This window comes from Symphodus melops, assembly GCF_947650265.1.
Source record: "Symphodus melops genome assembly, chromosome: 1".
In the NCBI taxonomy this organism is placed as follows: Eukaryota; Metazoa; Chordata; class Actinopteri; order Labriformes; family Labridae; genus Symphodus; species Symphodus melops.
The window spans coordinates 17,429,124-17,448,930 of NC_136691.1; the positions used below are offsets into that span (position 1 = coordinate 17,429,124).

At 40.8% G+C, this 19,807-nt stretch overlaps 1 protein-coding gene across 13 annotated transcripts in view; it reads left to right on the forward strand.

The window, feature by feature from the left end:
* The window catches only part of nrxn3b (neurexin 3b), a 295,208-nt gene that overhangs the window by 56,895 nt on the left and 218,506 nt on the right, over positions 1 to 19,807 (forward strand). For 7 of the 13 annotated variants that reach the window (XM_079340502.1, XM_079340503.1, XM_079340512.1 and 4 more), the window contains exons 5-7: positions 12,233 to 12,534; positions 14,021 to 14,065; positions 15,706 to 15,867. In XM_079340502.1, the coding sequence (XP_079196628.1) occupies positions 12,233 to 12,534; positions 14,021 to 14,065; positions 15,706 to 15,867 (509 nt within the window). The remainder of the gene's footprint in view (positions 1 to 12,232; positions 12,535 to 14,020; positions 14,066 to 15,705; positions 15,868 to 19,807) is intronic. The other 6 variants (XM_079340507.1, XM_079340510.1, XM_079340514.1 and 3 more) reach the window with 2 other exon arrangements.

Here is a 19,807-nt window from a genome sequence, read left to right on the forward strand (position 1 = left end):
TTGCTGGCTTTAGGGACGAAATTAACCGAAAATTGGCGCAAAATGTCGCGGACAGTCAAGAGCAGCGGAAGGATATCACTGAGGCGCAGGTACGAGTGGCGGAGTTGGAGGAATGGAACATCGAGGCGAAGGAAGCCATCCTCACTCTATTGAAACAACAAAGAAAACTTCAAGAAAAGTTGACCGAAGTGGAGGGACATGGAAGACGTTGTAATTTAAGGATTTACAATGTGGCTGAACGGGACGATGAGTCTGTGACCGAACTGGTGGAGGGGCTCCTCCGCCGCGAACTCGCGTTACCGGAGGGAACTGACCTCGCTATTCAACGCGCCCACAGAAGTCTCGGGAAAAAACCACCACCGGGAGCATCCCCGAGGTCCATTGTGGTCAATTTTCTTAAATACGAGACCAAAGAGAGCATTCTTGCTAAAGCCTGGAAAGAGAAAATATTAGTAGAGGGGAAACGTATTTACTTCGATCATGACTATCCCACCGAGGTGATGAAAAAACGTAAATCCTACTCCGAAATCAAAAAGACTCTGAAAGATAAAAAAATACGCTTTCAGACCCCTCTGAGTAGGTTACGGATTCATTGGTCAGACGGGCCCAAGATCTACAATAACGCCGAAGACGCAGCGCGGGACATGCGGGAGAGAGGGCTGGAGACGGGTGAGCAGCGCGACAACGAACCCTCACTGGAGGAGCGGATCCAGAGAGTGTCACCATGGCAACGCGTTGGAGAGAGACAGGACGCCAGTCTGGACGCAGCGAACAGAGCGAAAGAAAAGCTGCAAGAATTCAGAAGATGAGGGGTCGATGAAGACGGAAAGAGAGAGGGAGGGGAAGAGTTCTCAGGTAACTCACAAGAGTTAAACGCCTCCTGCTTTTAAGTTGAAGACTACACGCTGGCTGGGTAAGCAAAATGTGTCTGTTTTGTTGGACAAACTGGAGGTTTTTTGTTTTTTGCCGCAACAGGAAGGGTACCACTAAGGAAGACCTGAAGTGGGGAATTTTAAGACCCCCCTCCCTTCATTACAAACGAGACTTCTCTAATGTTTATGTTTACATGTGAATCGACGGAGAGAGCTATTAAGTTAGTGACTGTTGGACTTATCTAGTAGGATGGGAAGGCCTATTTTAGGTGAACCCCAAACCACTAGGGGGGGCCTTTTGTTCGGGAAAAGTTATCCCCCACTCCCACCAACAGGGAGACAGGGCCCACGGGGAGTGAGGCCCCTTTTTGCTGGGGAGTTCAGTTTCTGTGTTTGTTCATATTTTGTTCATGAGAAAATGTTAGTTGACAGCATTGTAGTGGAGGGATTAAGCATCATTTTAAGGGATACAAACAATGAAACCTAATGATATAATGGTGGTGTCACTAAATATCAACGGCTTAAACAATATTAAAAAAAGAAATAAAGTTCTATCTAAATTTAGAAGAGAGAAAATGCAGGTTATCTTTCTACAAGAAACTCACCTATCACAGGAGGAACATGTAAAGTTTAAAAAGTTGGGCTATAGGAACTCATTTTCTAGTTCCTTTGGGCAGAATCGCAAGAGGGGTGTGATAACACTGATCTCCAACACGGTAAGCTTCGAATTGATCAAAGAAATTAGTGACAAGAAGGGAAGGTATGTCATGATAAAAGGGAAATTAGAAAATCATTTGGTGACACTGCTCAATGTGTATGCTCCACCAGGAAGTGGAAAAACATTTTATGAAAAAGTTTTTGATCTTATAAATTTGGAAACAGATGGGACATTAGTGTGCGGTGGGGACTTTAATGTGGTACTGAACTACGGATTAGACACTACAAGTGTGAAGAGAAATAGAAAACAAATTAATCGGTACATGAATACAATGATGGCAGAAATGGATGTACAGGATATATGGCGAGAACTTCATCCACTTGACCGAGATTATACCCACTATTCAGCTCCACATGACATGTACTCCAGAATTGATTATTTTTTGATGAGTAAAGGAGATGTACACAAAGTGAGGGAATGTAACATAGGAGTGGCTGACGTGTCAGATCACAGTGCAATTTACTTAAAAATTCATTTGAATAATAGGAGGAAAAATACAGTATGGAGACTCAACGAAGGCATACTGAACAATAAGAGACTGGTTAGAGAAATAAAAGGGGAAATAATTCAATACCGGGAGGAAAATGACAATGGGGAGGTTGATCCGACAATCTTATGGGATGCCCTAAAGGCGGTGATTAGAGGGAAGCTGATTTCTCATACAGCATTTTCAAAGAGAGTCAGACTAGAAACTTATAAGAAACAAATTGAAAAATTAAAAGAATTGGAACAGCAACACAAGCAATCAAAAGATTCAGACATACTGAATCAGATTAAAGATGTTAGGGGGAAAATAAATGACATATTGTTGGAAGAAGTGGAAAGGAAAGCAAGGTTCATGAAACAGACTTACTATGAGGGAGGATCTAAAGCCACTAAAGTGATGGCTAGGCGTATAAGGAAACAACAAGCAATAACTAGTATACATAAAATAAGGGACCCTGAGACTAACAAAACTCTATACGAACCAGAAGAAATAGAAAGGGTGTTTGAGAAATATTACTGTAACTTATACTCACAACCTATTCCTGTAGGTGAAGAACACCGGACAGAGATTCTAGATAACTTGGATTTACCGACAATAGGTACAAAGCAGAATGAAATATTGACTTCAGAGATTACAACAGAAGAGATTCAAGAAGCAATTAGTCGGGCAAAATCAGGGAAGTCACCAGGAGCTGATGGACTGGGAGCTTCCTTTTATAAAACATTCAAGGAAGAGTTAATCCCACTACTCCAGGACTCACTTAATTATAGTCTCAGATCAGGCAAGATCCCCCCCTCATGGAAGGAAGCCATTATTTCGATTATTCCAAAGGAAGGTAAAGATAGGGAATACTGTTGTAACTATAGACCCATATCACTTTTGAATGTAGATTATAAACTTTACACCTCAATTATAGCGAAGAGATTAGGGACATTTATGCAGGATTTGATTGATGAAGACCAGACTGGTTTTATTAAAGAGAGACAAACTCAAGATAACATAAGAAGGAGTTTACATGTCATAGAAAATATACAGAGCAAGGGGGAAAGTGCAGTTTTGGTAAGCATAGATGCTGAAAAGGCTTTTGATAGCGTGAATTGGATATTTTTATATAAAGTGCTGGAAAAATTTGGATTTAATGAGGAATCTGTGAATTGCATTAAGTCGTTGTATCAGGAACCTAAGGCAAGGATTAGAATAAATGGTAGTTTGACAAAAAGTTTCACCCTGGAAAGAGGGACAAGGCAGGGGTGCAGCCTCTCTCCAAGTCTATTCGCATTATTTATTGAGCCATTAGCCCAAATGATTAGGGAGGAGGAAGAAATTAAAGGGGTGAAAATAGGAAAGGAGGAACACAAGATAGGATTATTCGCGGATGACATATTGATTTTTTTAAAACAACCCAACGAAAGCTTCCCAAAACTTATTAGCCTACTAGAGAATTATGGAAAATATTCAGGTTACAAAATTAATGTCACGAAAACACAGACCCTGTCAATAAACTACTCCCCGACTCAAGAGATGAAGGATATATATAAACTTAATTGGAATGCCAAATCAATAAAATACTTGGGAGTAAATGTTACAAAAGGAATAGACAAACTATATGATGCGAACTACACTAAAATAAATCAGGAAATTCGGAGCGACTTGGAGAGATGGTCTGCTTTTATTTTAGACTTTAGCTCAAGGATAGAAATAATTAAGATAAATGTTCTACCGAGACTCTTATACTTGTTTCAGTCTCTGCCAGTTAAGATTCCAGCAAAGCAATTTACTGAATGGGACAGGTGGATATCAAGATTCATATGGGGAGGAAGGAAACCTAGGACCAGATACAAAACTCTGCAGCTCCCTAAAGACAGGGGAGGACTGGCTCTGCCAAGCCTTGAGGAGTATTTCTACGCTGCACAAATCAGACCCTTGATATGTTGGTGTAATAATGAATATTTCTCAAGATGGAAAAGTATAGAAATAGGGCAGGCAGACGTTGAATTGCGAAACTTGATAGCGTATAAAGGCCTACTGGGAAAAATAGGTAACCAATTGAATGCAATAACCAAAAACACAATTGAAACATGGAATACCGTTGTTGAAAGGTATAAACTGGAGAAAGAGATAAGAATTTTGAGTTGGTTTGCATTTGATGATAGATTTATACCTGGGGTAAATGATAAAGGGTTTAAACAATGGGCAAGAAAAGGGATCACAGCAATGTGTACAATGGTTGAACGGGGTAGGCTGCAGAGTTTTGAGAAGTTGAGGGATAAATTTGGATTAGACAAACATGAACAATATCGCTACCTACAAATAAAGGATTATTATGAGAAAGAGATAAAAACTGATACTGATAATGAAGTTGTTGAGGTATTTCGGAGAGCTTATGAAGGTAAAAAATGCAGAGTAATCTCAGTCCTTTATAAAAGTTTGATGTCATGTAGAAAATCTTCCTCCCTTTATATCAAAGAAAAATGGGAAAAGGAACTAAAAGAACAAATAACAGAGGAAGAGTGGTTTAATATTTGTAAAACGCAGTGCACGTCCACTAGCTCCAGGATCTGGAGGGAATTTAACTGGAAGAATGTGGTCAGATTTTTTATAACTCCAAAGATTAAGAAAAGGTTAGTGTCTACTCAGCAGCCATGCTGGAGAGCATGTGGCCACATGGATGCTGACCACACTCACATATTTTGGTCCTGCCAAAAGATAAAAGGATACTGGGACAAAATGTGGAGGGGTTTACAAAAAATAATGGGATATGAGATACCAAAAACATGTAAGATACTTTATTTGGGAAATTTAACACAGGATATAATACAACCAGAGGATGAGTATCTTGTTAAAGTACTGCTGTCAGCCTGTAAAAAAACAATTACTAGAATGTGGTACAAAGTAGACCCCCCGACGGAGGAGCAGTGGATGTGCACTGTGGAAGAGATTTTTGTGATGGAGAAAATCACACATAAACTGAGACTGCAAGAGACACAATTTGAGGATAAATGTGTAAAATGGACTGATTACCGAGGACGAGAAGAAGACACCGCCATTACCACTGAGCGATAAGGACATTGATATAAGGATGTGTTTAACCATGTATGTATGATGTGCCCTACCACTGTAACTGTTGAAAAGAAAATTTAATAAAAAATAAGTTACAAAAAAAAAAAATACCTTTTAGTGGCTGTCAGATCCATTTCCGATTAATCTTATTGAAACGTTTTTAATTTAAAGCAGAAGGTTAAGAAAACCGTGTCATGTCATATTGATTGATTTTTTGCAGAAACTAACAGTACAACTGTTCAATAATTGAAAACACACAAGGTTGACCAGATTTAGTAAGCTACTACCCCCCAAAGATTATTGTGTCATTGGGTAGGGAAAAATACAAATAAGTCAATGAGAATGATTTTTACTCGAGGCAAAATTAGCACAGTTTTTCCATGACATAAAATACTACATAATATCACAACCTTAAATGGTAACAGGTCTTTATTGCCAGATCTTTTTATTTAAAAGTTACCCGGAAATTGTGGTGCAAAACATCTGGTTGTGTTTTGTTGGACTGGAAGGAGACAACATTTCCAACATGGCAACCATCATCGACTTGACTGACTTCAAAACCAATGGGTTAAGTCTTTGAGAATCTGTCCAGTTTACAACCTTATAGGGGGTTTATTATTGGGCTGCCTGGAAAGCTGTGGGATACTGCTTAACAGGAGCAGCTTGAGCAGAGCCAACAGTGCCAAGTTTTAATGTGTCTATTTTGCATTAATTAATTAAATCTCAGAGATAATACAGTGTTCATGACTAATATGGAAATGAAAATAATGTATTTTGCACAGCACCATGGGTGACACTGAAAAAATGGGAAGTCATTCCAATAGGCACAGTATTGGATTATTTTTAAAGGGACCATAAACATAAATGTTGCAATTTGATGTATTGCACCAGAGTTAGCTCAGAGCTAGTTTACATCTGCAGTCCCTTGGTCCCAATTAAAACATCACATAGTAATACAAAATATAAAAAATATGTCTGTAACAAACATAGCAGATTATCTACACACAAACACACCCACACACTGAGCACACACACAGACACACACACTTAAATGTATGAATCATTCATATTAGTCATATCAGTCATATTTTTAAGTTTCACAAATGTTTCAGGGTTGTTGTACTGGAAGTGAATCAAATATTATGAGAGACATGCAAGTTGGTCGATCAAAATGCAAGCCACGATTTTATTCTCTGTATAAGGCCCATTCTTTGTAGTGTCTTAGACTGGCAAAATAAAGCAAAAAAAAAACAAAAAACATCATGCAATCAATTCTCTCTTTCATCTTACCATTGCCCCCAGAGTCTGCCCAACAAGTTCTCTGTCTCGAGCCTACGCACATCTTCCACCAATCAGAAACACAAAGTCAGCCAATTGAGCTGCTGTCTGTGCAGGTCTATTGACAAAATGACCAGCCCACTGAGTCTAATCACAGAGTTGTAGACTAAGTGTTTCCAAATAATACAGACGCTGACCACTTTATTTCCCCATCATATGTGTGCAGTCCTTTCCAGTCCATACCATAGTGAGTCATACTCTGCTGCCTTCAAGATGCTGCTTTATTCCACGTTTTCCTCATTTCACCCTGCAGCTGTTTCTCTTTGCTTGAACATATTTGAACTTGAGAAGGGCTTATTTTATTAATGCACTTTGTAAATATTGCAATGAAACGAGCGTGTACTGTAAGTAATGACGGATTCTGAACTCTAAATGCAATGTTTTTTTCAGCGGGATGTCTTTCAAGAAATCTTTTGAGTACACCGTTTTCAGATTCTAATTTAAAAAGCATTTCATTTGGGGATTTAACCAACGAATAAAATCTTATTCACACTATAAGACTCTGAGAAGTGGCTGGATTTGTGTTGGTATTTTTGCCCTTTGATGGAGGTGAGAGGGGAGAAAGAGGAAGTGGGATTTGCTGGGTGTGCTGTGATATTAGGTGCCATAATAAGGTTTATCGCCGGTGGAATCACAAGCTACAGGGACAGCTCTTCACTGCAAGTCTTAACACTCAGTGTCACCTCGTTTCTCTCGAGAGCCATTCAAAGTGTATCTTCCTCTCTTTCCTCCATCTGCCACCTTCTTTCTCCGCTCTTCCTGCCACTCTGTCTCCCAAAAAAAAATCTCCTTTTCGCTCCTGTCTCTGTCCTTTCTCTTTTCCTTTGTTTTTGTCCTGGCTTCCATCTTTTACTTTTTTTTCAGACTCTATAGCTTCCTTTGTGTCACTTCTGTTTCTGTTTATCCTTCGTTCTTTGTCTCCCTCTTTTTTGTCCCTCTCTTTGTCACTCTTCTGCTCATGCAGACATCAAAAACAGCCTCAGACAGGTCGTTCGCTGCGGCTTCACAAGGTTACAAGAAACACGAGATGAGAATAGAAGTGTCATAGTGACAGTGGGCTTTCACCTCACCTCACATCTTCAAAGTTGTCATGGGTAGAACACATTCAGTGCAGAGAAATAAAGCCCTTGGAACCCTTACATGCTAAACTTTCTGTTTGCTAACACCAGTACTTCAGTGTATCCTGAATTCAACTTGGGCCATGACTAATATTACTGAGTTTGAATAGTGCAGAAGAACTTTATGAAATGCTCCAGCTACTGTAATAGATTGCTTCAGGTGGCAGACCTGATATGTTGTGTTAGGCCTATGGGAATCAGTTGGAGCAAATACACTAGTTAAAGACACATCCACACAGCATGTCATCTCATAGAGATAGTCCAAGTGTCTCATAATATTTAGAAAAGGATCCATTCAGAGATCTATCTTAACAGCTATGTCATCTCTGAAAGCCACCAGACTCCTTTGAGAGAAACAGCACTTCTTTCCTTGCAGACCATTTCAATCACTGCCATGTAAGTCCCACAATACCAAACAAACAAACCAATAAAGGCACTGATAGATTAGAAACTAGCATGCTCTAGTGCGTCAAATTGTTGATTTTGTCATTAGAGTCTGGTGGAGCAGACATCATCATCCTAGTGAAAACATTATCATCTATCTTAAAAGCTATCTCTGTAGTAATCATTCTTGTATTATTGTCAGTGGTATCTGATAATTATCTTAACCTGTCAGTGGGAAAGATAAATTCAGGCACACTTGCCTTTAGAGATTGGGTTAGAAATATTGCAAGCCATCTCATTGCCATTAACTAAAGCTATCCACCAGTGAGATGTTGGTCATTTAGACCTTTAGAAGATTTCAAACAGAGTCAGGGGTATAAAATAGTGGAATTCCCCTTTAATTTCTCCGCAGTAGTAAACGTGTAGTAATTCAGCTGTTGAAATTCCCTGCAATATACTCCACCAAATCTCTCTCCAAGTTAAGCCTGCCTGACATAGCCACCTGCCTTTGAAGAGAGACATCAGCCATGATGCTCCAAATTTATTTGACATGTGGTGGCTAACCATTGAGCTCTAAGCTGCACAGTTGCATGCTTAGTGTGAGCCTTGTGTTCGTCTGTGTCTGGGTAACCATGCTTCTTTAGCTCTTATTAGCAAATGGTGCTAATTTCCCACTTGGGGGAGAATAGATGGACAAAGCAGATTTGATATGAGAGAAAGTGAGAGAGGAGGGATATGATGAGGCATGGATTTCCAGATTTGAAGGCGATGTGGGGAAAGATATAACACCCTTGAATAACTTCAGTTCCCGGGGATGTCACACGAACAGAAGTAGCTAAAAGCAGAACGTAGCTTTCTATGTTTAGATTGAGAACTTCAGGCTTGTCTATCTGTGAATGCTGTTGCGTTGGATGTGTTGGATGTCAGCACAGATTGAGTTCACATCGACAGAGAGGAATCTGCTTTGGACTGGCACTAAGGTTAGCTGCCCAGCTAGCATTAAAGCTGATGTGCCTGGCAGCCTCACAACTGTAGCATCTCCAGCTAAAGTCAGTAGTTCACCAAATAATCACCCTAATCCTGTCATTAAACTCATCTGATTTCACTCTTCTTGCCTGACAGTTTGATATCCTTTAGGGAGGTTAAAGGTTGAGGACCGGAGCTCTCTAAGGTGACAGCACTCCCTGCTTGAAGGCTCTCAGGGTCACATTCGTGTGTGTGTGTGTGTGTGTGTGTGTGTGTGTGTGTGTGTGTGGGGCGCAGGGGAGCGGAAGAAAATGGAAGATGGTAATGAAGGAGCTAATTGCTTTCAGTGGATTTTGAAATCGAACCCCAGCCAACTGTGCATGTGCCTGGCTGGGCGCAAAATGGAATATTGATGACTATGGAGAAAAATAAGAGAAAGTGACCCTGCGATATGATCGATTTGGAAGCCACAGATCTGGGCAGAGCATGTCTCAACAGGCAATACATTTCCCCTGGTTTTTATGGATCCGTATACACTTACCACCGGTTTAATATTGCTGAGGTGGATGAATATTACATTATATCAATTTTTGCTCTCTATTATTCATGGAAACAATATTGCACAGATCGTCCCACTCTCTTCACAGCTACTTTTTAATTACAGCATTATAACAAATAAACATGTATTTAATTTAAGAGTAAAACATATCATAGAATGCTAAACCTTTCACTGTAGCATCAGTGCTTGGTGTCTTAATGTAACCTGATAATGGGACTAAAAGATGTATTGTTTCTTAAACTAGGATTAAACAGTTTTCTAAACGTTTTTAAGGTACACTTATTATCGGGAGAAAAAACAATGTTCTTAATATACTTACAGTAGTGTAGAGTTACAGCTGTAGTATGGTAAAAGCTCAATTAAACAATGGCCAACAGTTAAAATGCAACTTTAATTATGTTCAACATGAATTTATTATTGCTTTGTTCATCTATTAGGTTTAAGGCCATCATTTCCCCCCTTTTACTTTCACCTTAAAAAAGAAAACAAAAACATCCAGATAATAATCACAGAAATGTGTCAACCTTTGTATATATTTCAACTAAAAGTATGGATGGAGTCTCCACTTGGCAAGTTTAAAAAGCAGAAAACTAACAAACCAAAATCAGCCTGTTAAGGACAATCTCTCTCCTCCTACATGTCCCTTTAGCCATATGTGAGGGCCCTCCAGGGGAGATGTGACAGCAGCCCACCAGTGTCAGTGGTGCATCAGAAATGTCCACAGATCGTGCTTATAGCGCCAACTGTTTCAAGGACTCTCTCTCAATCGGGGCCCCTCGAGGCTTGTGGCCTATACTGGTCCAGATGTACGGTAAAGCCAATTGGAGCAAGGAGCTAGAGACCTGTTCTATTATCGACGCGGATGGCAAAGTAACTTCACTGTAGACATTGAAATGAACATCTGATCATTTATCTGTGATCATTTTTGACTGGGTGACTTCGATGTGCGACAAAAATAGTTGCCTTAGCTGTATAGAACTCGAACTCTGTTTTTTTCTCACAGCCGTAATATTTAGGTTAAGATGTCCGAAACTATTTGATAGCATACGCGTAATTAATCGAGTGGCTTTCTGTGCAGTTTTCTCAATAAGATTCATCATTTTCAATAGAGCTGTGTTTTTTTTTTATTTCATTGTATATTCTGCTGCCTCTCTGTGTTGCACTGTTTTAATAATGACTTTCTATTCATTCCCCTGGCTCCTAGATGAGGGCTTTCACAAGGCCTTTACTGCCTCACATGCCACTTCCTCTTGTCTCAGTGCCTCGCAAAGACACAAGTGTTACGCCAAGGGGAGAATTTCTCCATGACCGGAATCAGCCCCCCTGTCATCCCCCTAGCTCCCCTCCCCCCTTTTTCCTTTCCTTTCTCGTTCAATATTCTTCTTGGTTTTTTTTTTTGTTTTGTTTTTTCCCAGCACCACCTTTTGTATCTTTCTGCCTGATCCACACCGCTGCTCCCTCATGTTTACATATAGCCTGATCCACAACGCGGCAGAGCAAACTGACGCTTCACAGCCTGCAGCTCGATTGCCTTCTCTCTCTTTCCCTCTTTCGCTCCCTCATCACTCTATTCTATCTTCCCTGCATGTGCTTTTTCATTCTCTCCTCGGCCCTCGTGACTTCTATGCGAACTCACAAAAGGAAAATCTAGGAGGCAGAGGATTTAAAATGACATGTTGAAAATGGTATTGTTGGCAGGTAATGACATAGTTACTGTTACCAAGTGTGACAGGGGTTGTTAGGTTTGGTATGTTAGAAGGTCTTTTTCTGAAGGTTGCAATTTCTAAAAGGCGCTGCCATGAGCACTGTGTTCTCGGAGGAGGAATCTTGTAGCTAGCCTGACCCTTTATTCCGTGTCCAACTTAACACTGGGTGTAAATAATTGACAGTGAGTCTGACCTTGTCTCTAACAGATTCTCACAGACTAAAGCTGTAAGGGGTTTTTAGAACCACAATGTTTTCAAACGCAGCTGGAAGAGTGTCAATTATTTGATCACAGGTCATAAAGGAAACTCTACTTTTTTTTTTTTTTTTTTTGCACCAGTCTTCTCTTTCCGTCAGCCCAGCAATTTTATTTTTTGCTCTCTCACTTTTTCCATCCATCTTCAACCTCCCCTCACTTTCTGTCAGGAGCTGTCTCACCTTACTCTCCGTGTCGATCTAAAGAATGGGTCCAGGAAGTCACTTTGCAACTCCAGAGTGATATAAAACTGTAAAATCGGGCTTTGTTTGATTTATGCGTGCCATTAGTGGGGAATAGTGTTCCATCGTGAGTAGTCTGTCTGTCTAGAGGCTGTATGGGAAACCTAAACCCAGGGTCGTACAGATAGGATTTTATGATCTGAACTGAATGATGGGATTATCATAGCTGTAATTATTGCGAGCAGTGCATTCTCAGAGAGTGTGTGTGTCTGTGTGTTTGCGAAAAGTAAGCGTCTCTTCAGCATACACTGGTTCTCGTATTTACTGAGGCAGCTTCATGATTGATGCAGGATCCAACACGGATGCTGGGCTTGTTTCATGTATTAAACATTGGACAATATGTGCAGGAAGAATGTGATAATGACTGAGGCGCTGCAGTTGCTGTTTTGCACAGAACTCATGAGGGAAAAGAACAAGATTTCTAGCAGCACGTGGTGAATCACAACAAGCCTGAGCGTCACTATACTTCGGGGCTCCTGCTGTCAGAAAACAAAAGTAACGTTTCTTTCGTCTTTCTTGTCGTTTCAGCGAGGGAGGAAAACGTGGCCACCTTCCGCGGCTCGGAGTACTTCTGCTACGACCTCTCGCAGAACCCCATCCAGAGCAGCAGCGACGAGATCACGCTGTCCTTCAAGACGTGGCAACGCAACGGCCTCCTCCTCCACACGGGGAAGTCGGCCGACTACGTCAACCTGGCGCTTAAAGACGGAGCCGTCTCCCTCGTCATTAATCTGGGCTCCGGGGCTTTCGAGGCCATCGTGGAGCCTGTCAACGGCAAATTCAATGACAACGCCTGGCACGACATTAAAGTGACACGCAACCTGAGACAGGTAATCGGAGGGGTTGCAGTGATGGTCGGAGTTTTTTAAGACGCGAGAAACATTTTTATTTCCGCCTTTAGATGAGCTTCTTCCACAAGCTTTGAGAGAGCGCGGGCATTATAAGAATGTCACCTTGTTCTGATTGGTTGTCATTCCATCAGAAACATTATTAAGACTGATGTCATTATACTTTAAGTTGTCTTTACTATTACATTAATTCCTTTTAAGTTGACTCATTGTTAAATTTCTTTTGAACACTTTAAATACAAGATAGTTTGCATGCTAATGCTAGCTCAGTCAAGGTAGCTTTCTGCTAGGTGTGTTCCTCTCCTGTTTATTAGCCTGTTATATTCAAGTTGTGTTTTGATTCTACTTTTCTTCACGATTCCCTAAGATGACACTTCTATCAGGCCCTGTCGCTACCTTCTTGCTGTGTTTTTCGCTTGTGAGGAATAAAAAAAAAAAGAAAAAAAACCATCTCTCACTTTAAAGCCAGGCAGAGAGCGTTTGCCTTTGAGCCATCCATTAATGCAGTATTCATAGCTCAGATCATCGTGATGCTTTTTAAAGCTAGAAATACATTCGCATCAAAGACGTGCATCTGTTGTGCATAAGCAGAATTCATAGCTTGACAGATATTGTTTAGTGTTTCTTAATGTGATCTAAGAGCTTGTTTTGCTCTTGGGTGGAGCATGGATGACTCAGAGCTGTGTGTAGAAAGCTGGAGAAGAACAGAAGCTTAATGATGAGAGAAAGAGGTGTTTGGAGTTAAAGTATGGAGGTGTTCACTGTCTCGGTCGACCTTTAGTTTGTCTGAAAGGTGAGGCAGCGGTTAGTGTTTCTCTCTCCGCGCAGCACAACAAGTAAGTGCCCGATTCCTGACCCTCCCTGACAGTAAGCGTTGGCCTCTCAGGTTAGCGAGGAGTTTGGAGCAGAACAATCCCCACAGTTTAGCAGGTTAGAAGCTAAGAGGTGAGGGCTGCTTGCCCACCTTCTTCTGTCTTTTCTGTCTTTCTTTTGACAGGTCTGTCTTTCTTTCCGTCACTCTCATTTTCTGTCCTCTTTCAAAGGCACACTTTGTTAGACAAGGGGTGAAAAAAACCCAAAAAACACTACAAGTTTTGTCGAGGTTTACGCCATCCTACACAAATTTTTGTCTGAAAGTTCCACGACTTACAGTACGTCTTTGTGTTTTTCTTGCAGGACACTGGTGTAGAAAATTTGGCTAGGATGGCACCATGGCTTTTTATTACTGCTGCGAATCTCTTACAATTCATGTAGTGTTTTTTTTTTTTCACCGCAACACTAACTCATCCATGGTTACAGTCATATTTTTTTATTACTAACCAAGATCTAACCAACTAATGTACTAACTAACATCCTAATTCTTCATCGTTGCTTTTGTTTTTATTTTTTTGTTTTCTGTCCATCCTTATTAACAACCTTTTTTGTTCACTATTCTTTTGATTTCCTTTCTTCCCCTTTTTCTGGAAAGCAATCAGGCATTGGACACGCTATGGTAAACAAACTACATTGTCTGGTAGATATCATTCTTATTGTCTTTTTTTTGGGTTTGCCGTGTGTCCCCTCCCCCTCTCTTCTTTTATTCGTTCTCTTTGAGTTCCATCCTAGACACTCTTATCAAAAAATGAGGAGATGGGTTTGTATTACCAGGCAATTCTTTCTTCGCTTCTTCTCAATTTTCCTCCCTGACCTGCCAACAACCTCCTTCTTTACCCCACAATATCCCATCCTGTTTTTTTTTTTCACTTTGGCTTTTACTTTTTTACCCTTTCTTTCTTCCACATTATTGCAGATTTCCAACAAGTAAACCAAAATTGAATTCTTTGCCTTCGTCAGGGCAACTTACTTTTTTTATTTGACGTTTTTTTTTTTTTTCACACAAAAAGTCCCCATTTTTTGTGAGGACTGTCGTCCAGAACTGACAGAAGCTTACCACAATCCCAAAGATGGTGACCTCGACACCGAGCCCTTAAAGAGAAACTACCAAATAAGTGGCAACCCTTAACCTTCATTGCGGGAGCTCTGACAGTTGTTTCCAACTCACTATGGCGCATGGCATGCCCACACCTCATCGACCTCTCACCTCCCCAACTCATCGAACCTCCACCCTGTCACCCAAAATAACCACTAACACTCTAATTCACTCACCAACATCCCACCTGTCACCTTTTCACTCACTTTGCCCTCCCTGTGTGTTTTGGTAGCATGCTTGTGAAAGTGTCGTCTGTGTGTTTTGGCTACCCCTGGGCCCATAAACATAACATTTCTAAGAATAAGCTTACTGATCTAGGATTAACGGTGTGGTCCAGTGACGTTGAAATTCAAACCAAGACACCTGAGCTAAACCTGATCAGAGATCAGCATCAGCTATTCTGAGAGTGTGTATGAATATGGGCTCTGGTCTCGGTTGTGCATGAGCCTCTGCACCCCGTGTGGCCTGCTCCAGCTTCGTATGGCACCATTGATCCACTTACTCCCTTACACGTCCAACTAAGTGTGTTTAATTTGCCTTCGAACAGTGATGACCTTTGTTTGCACATTGATGTGTTGTGTAGAGCCTCCCTTTGTTTTGCATGTGCGTGGATATATCAATGTAAATAGATGCAAGAGAGGGGCGAATGTGGGACTGTTGGTGTGAGAGTGAATGCGTGGCAGAGTGTAGGCGTGCGTAAGCCCGTCTATGTGTGAGTGTGTGCTCACATACTGTACATGTGTACTGTATACGTGTGTGTCTGCAGTTACCTGAAAAAATCCCGAAACCTAAGACAAGTGCAGGCAATTTGTCCTTGGTTTGAACATTGTACTAACCCTCCCCCAACCTGAATTTTCCAAACCAAACCTAGTATCCATTCTTTACCCCCATCAAAGATAAAGAAAATATGCCTCTACCATATTTTCTTTACCTGTCCTGTGAATCCTACGGCAAAAAAAAAAATCCATGAACAAAATCCAACAAAAACGCTGTCTGGTCCAAACAGTCGCTACAAGGTACCAAACGACTCTGATGAGCAACTTCAGAGTGGAAACCTAAAGAAAAGTTCAAAAAAAGCTCATTTCAAATGCAGACCAAGGAAGGAGGTGTGTTTTTAAACACAGCACGCAATCGAATCCCAGAGTGTAATGGCTTGGCTTTGGCTATGTGTTGCCCCTCAACAGGTCACCATCTCTGTTGATGGGATCCTCACCACCACTGGCTACACCCAGGAAGACTACACCATGCTGGGCTCTGATGATTTCTTCTATGTGGGTGGGAGCCCCAGCACTGCAGACCTGCCCGGCTCTCCAGTTAGCAACAATTTCATGGGCTGTCTCAAAGAGGTAGGACACACTCAAATGAATACAGATAGAAACCAGGAGCATGATTATTTTATAATGTGGGGTTGTCATTCCCAATTTCCTTTCTGCCTTTGTATCAAAACAGGGGTCGACTTTTAGTCAAATTCACCAGTGGCTCGCTGCTGGAATATGGGCCTTGATTGAGCTGTAATTGTTTGTGTGATCAGCTTTCTCCCCGTCTTTCCTCTTCAGCCTTTTAAAAGTCGTCTTCACCACTCCTTACAGATTATTTCCTAAGGCAGTAGTGTCCAAATCAAAACCACAGTTTTTTTTAAAAATGTTTTTTTAAATAATACTGAGAGGAACTTTTTGTATTTTGACCTCTACAGAAATAACGTAAAAACACAATTACTAATTACAGTTAGTTATTTGAGAAAGTTGTAAGGCTGTTGATCATAATCAAAAGGTTTACAAAAGAAACCCTTTAATTAAAGGGCATCAAAGACTTTGATTTTTTTTTGTTCTTCTTTATTTCTTTTTTCATTTGCTTTTCTCAGAATCAAGCCAGTAATGTGTTTTTGAAAAAAATGTGGGAAATATTCAAAGCTGTTGGAAAAAGGAAAAAACAACATACATTGTACTGAACATTTTCTGTTTCAGGAATATTCTGCCCTCGCTTACATAAAAAAGAAAAATCACAAAATGTGCCATCTGAATGAGGCCTCAGGCCAAAATGTTCTGATTCTTCGATTGAAGTCGGGAGCCAAAAAAATCACCTCAAGGGCCACACTTTGGACACCCCTGACCTAAGGAATAATTTTAATCTATTCCAGGATCGAGTCTTGAATCAAAGGAGGAACTCTTAGAAAACGTCATGATTCTTTTAGAGTTTTGTCACTAATAACAAGTCTTTGTATGAAGGACTCTTTGTTAATATGGCACCTGATCTTTTCCATGGCTTACTCAACTTACAACTTACTTGTCCTCATATGTCAGCACTTATCAGCAGGCACATTTTTAGCTGCTGAAAAGTTCCAGCTGCCTGCCGCTGGGGCTGGATCCTCTCTCACATCCGTCACTCTCTACGCTTCCAGTGATTCTTTTGTTTCATTTGATTTATTTTCATTTTTCATTGGGAGCCGGAGGTTTTAAAACCATATTACAAAACCATTTTTTAATGAGAAGACCTTCTCTAAAATCACAGACATTACCAGTTTAATGAGCAGCCTGGCAGAAGTGACAGCAGTGAAGCTGTCGGTTGCCTTTCCGCTGTGACACTCTTCAGCTAGTGCCAGTAAAAATACTGCTATAAAAAAATAATACAATACATTCTGAATGTCAGAATGATTTCCTGTTAAACTTGGGTTTCCTAATTATTTTGAGATCATGTTATCAATATCTGCTGCGCACGTGTGTAAAGTCAAATCACGTGTCCGGTCCAGGTCTACGGCTAAGAATCAAAGATTTTAAAACATTGCAGCGGGACGAAAATAACAACCAGCACACTTCTCTGAACAGAAGGGGAAGCAGTAGAAAATAAAATTACATTATCAATTAAAGCTGCTGAGTTGGCAGAGGAAGTATCAGACTTTCAATGTTCCCTTGCCTAATGTAATTCATAACACTTACTGCAGTTTGTGTGTGAGGAAATATCCCCAAAATTGCTTCTGTCACATGTAATTTGCAGCCTCAGCTTGAGTGTGCTGCTAAAACACCTCCCAATGGCCAGCAATCTGAAAGAAATATTTGCCTATGATGAAACACGGAAAAAAGCGTTGTTGTTTTGGGACACTTGTGATGTATTTTCCAGCTCTTTAAGCTTGTGAGACTGGCCGAGAAATTTATTATGTGTCTCGTTATTTACATTTTACTCACCATTACTTGTTCTGCAGCAAGTAATAACAGTTAAGAGGGGAACTGGTGGCTCTTTGGAGCTGTAAAAAAACAAACAAACAAAAAAAAACTGCATCGATTTCTGCAGTTTAGCAGCAGCAGTCCTAGAAATAGCTTTCCATCTTCAATGGATGTTAAGTTGAGACTATAGTGTTTAGCGTTGCTATGATTCTGTCTTTTTCAGTCCCTTTATCCTCGCCATTTTTTTTGTATCTTTCTGCTCTCAGAAGTTTGTTTTTAGCTCAGTTACGGCGTTGAAAGAAATCAGTTTCTCGGAAATTAACTTGTCGAGGGCAATTTAAATTCCAGTCTCTAAGTTTGTACAAGAATTTGCTGTCATGCTTTTGCAAGCACCAATGTTTCTCCATGGATGTAAAAATCTGAGCATCAACATTGCAGGCCCTAAATATGAATAGCACCATACTGAAGACATTATTAACTTAAATATGTGATTGGAACTGTATCTAAGAAAGACAGTTAACAACTAAAGCTGTGCTACCACCAGGGGCGTGTCCAGACTTGACTGGGGTGTCTTGGGCCCAGTTTACACGGAGACGCTGTGACAGAAACGCATCGAAACGACCCCACTCCGGATTCGAAGTACACACCGTCCGGCAGTCTTGCCTGAGTGAAAACGATGTAGTTCTCACGCCTGGTCAGTAGTGGCCAGTGGAACTTTACAACGCGACACACGCGACACTCACCAGTACAACCACTTCGTCCACAACATCCTCCTTTAGCGGCTAGTTCTCCCAAGTCTTACCCAAATGTTGCGTATGGTCGCCCTGAGCTTGGGTAAAGGTTGAACAATTTGCCGCAAGTGTTCAATGCTCTTTCGGCGGCGACATACACGATGTATCACATCAAGGTTCTGTTTATACAACGTGAATAGCTGTTGAAGCACATAGCACAAGCGAATCCGCCGCCATTGTTGTTTATGTTTGTTCTCGAATACTGCGCATGTTCAAATGTATGGGGGGAGGTGTGGTGAGGTCATCACAGCCAGAGAGTCCGCTCCGTTTCGCTCACATGGCTGCGATACGCCCCCCGTATCAGTTACGTTCCACTCTGGAGGTCGAATTCAAAAGCTTGCGTTTTCACCCCCGTGAAACACCGACGCCGTGTGAACGAAAGGCCAATCCGATACTCAACTGTTTCGTTTTACTGTCTCAGCATCTCCGTGTAAACGGGGCCTTATGCAGGGAGGCCTGAGGTGGGATGTGTGCGCACAAACACACACAAATACAGAAATCAGTTCTTTACCCTTTATATTCTCACCAGTAATAACTACTTTAAAACAGAAGAAAATTCACATTAGCTTAATTGTAATGACACATTAAGAAGATTTATGTTCACAGTCATAATTTAAAGTTCTTACAAATGTGCATGCAAACTGCTGTATAGTCAAACGTGCAGTGTTTGGACCCGACACATTATAAGTCAGATGGATTGCATTATTCTACCATGCACCTGTTTTATCAAAAGGTAAATTTGTTAAATTGTGAAACGTTTTTCGCAATTTAAAGCACAAACAAAAGATCTGTAAAGAAAAGCACTTGTAGCTCTTTGCCCAATACACTGAATGTTTTGTTTTAACACAAGTCCCGCCTCTAACAGGAAATATAGCCCATCACAGTTTTCAGGGTGGGCTAATGCCACCCCTAGCCATCCCTCTTGACACGCCCCTGGCTACCACGTGCCACCCTGTGTTTAACTACACACAGATCATATTAGAAAGTGAAATTTAACACTGCATTGACCTGATCCTCCAAGCTGTGAAAACAGTGATAGACATTTCAGGCATGGATCAGATATCAACGATGGAAGCGCCTTTTGTCTCATTAATCGATGCTTTCTTTAAACACCTTCAATCAGCAAAAGTGAACTGGAGTGTACTGTCAACGACTCAGGTTGTAGTAATGAGAATTAATCTTCACAAAGATGTGCAAACAATGAACAGTCTTTTTAACTAAAGACATTGAGAACAATGCTCATGAACTTTGATTGTAAATTTCTATGACACTTCGGGACAGCCAGGTATGAAAAATGTATTATTTCTCAGTGTAGGAATTGATGGCGTAGTCAACAA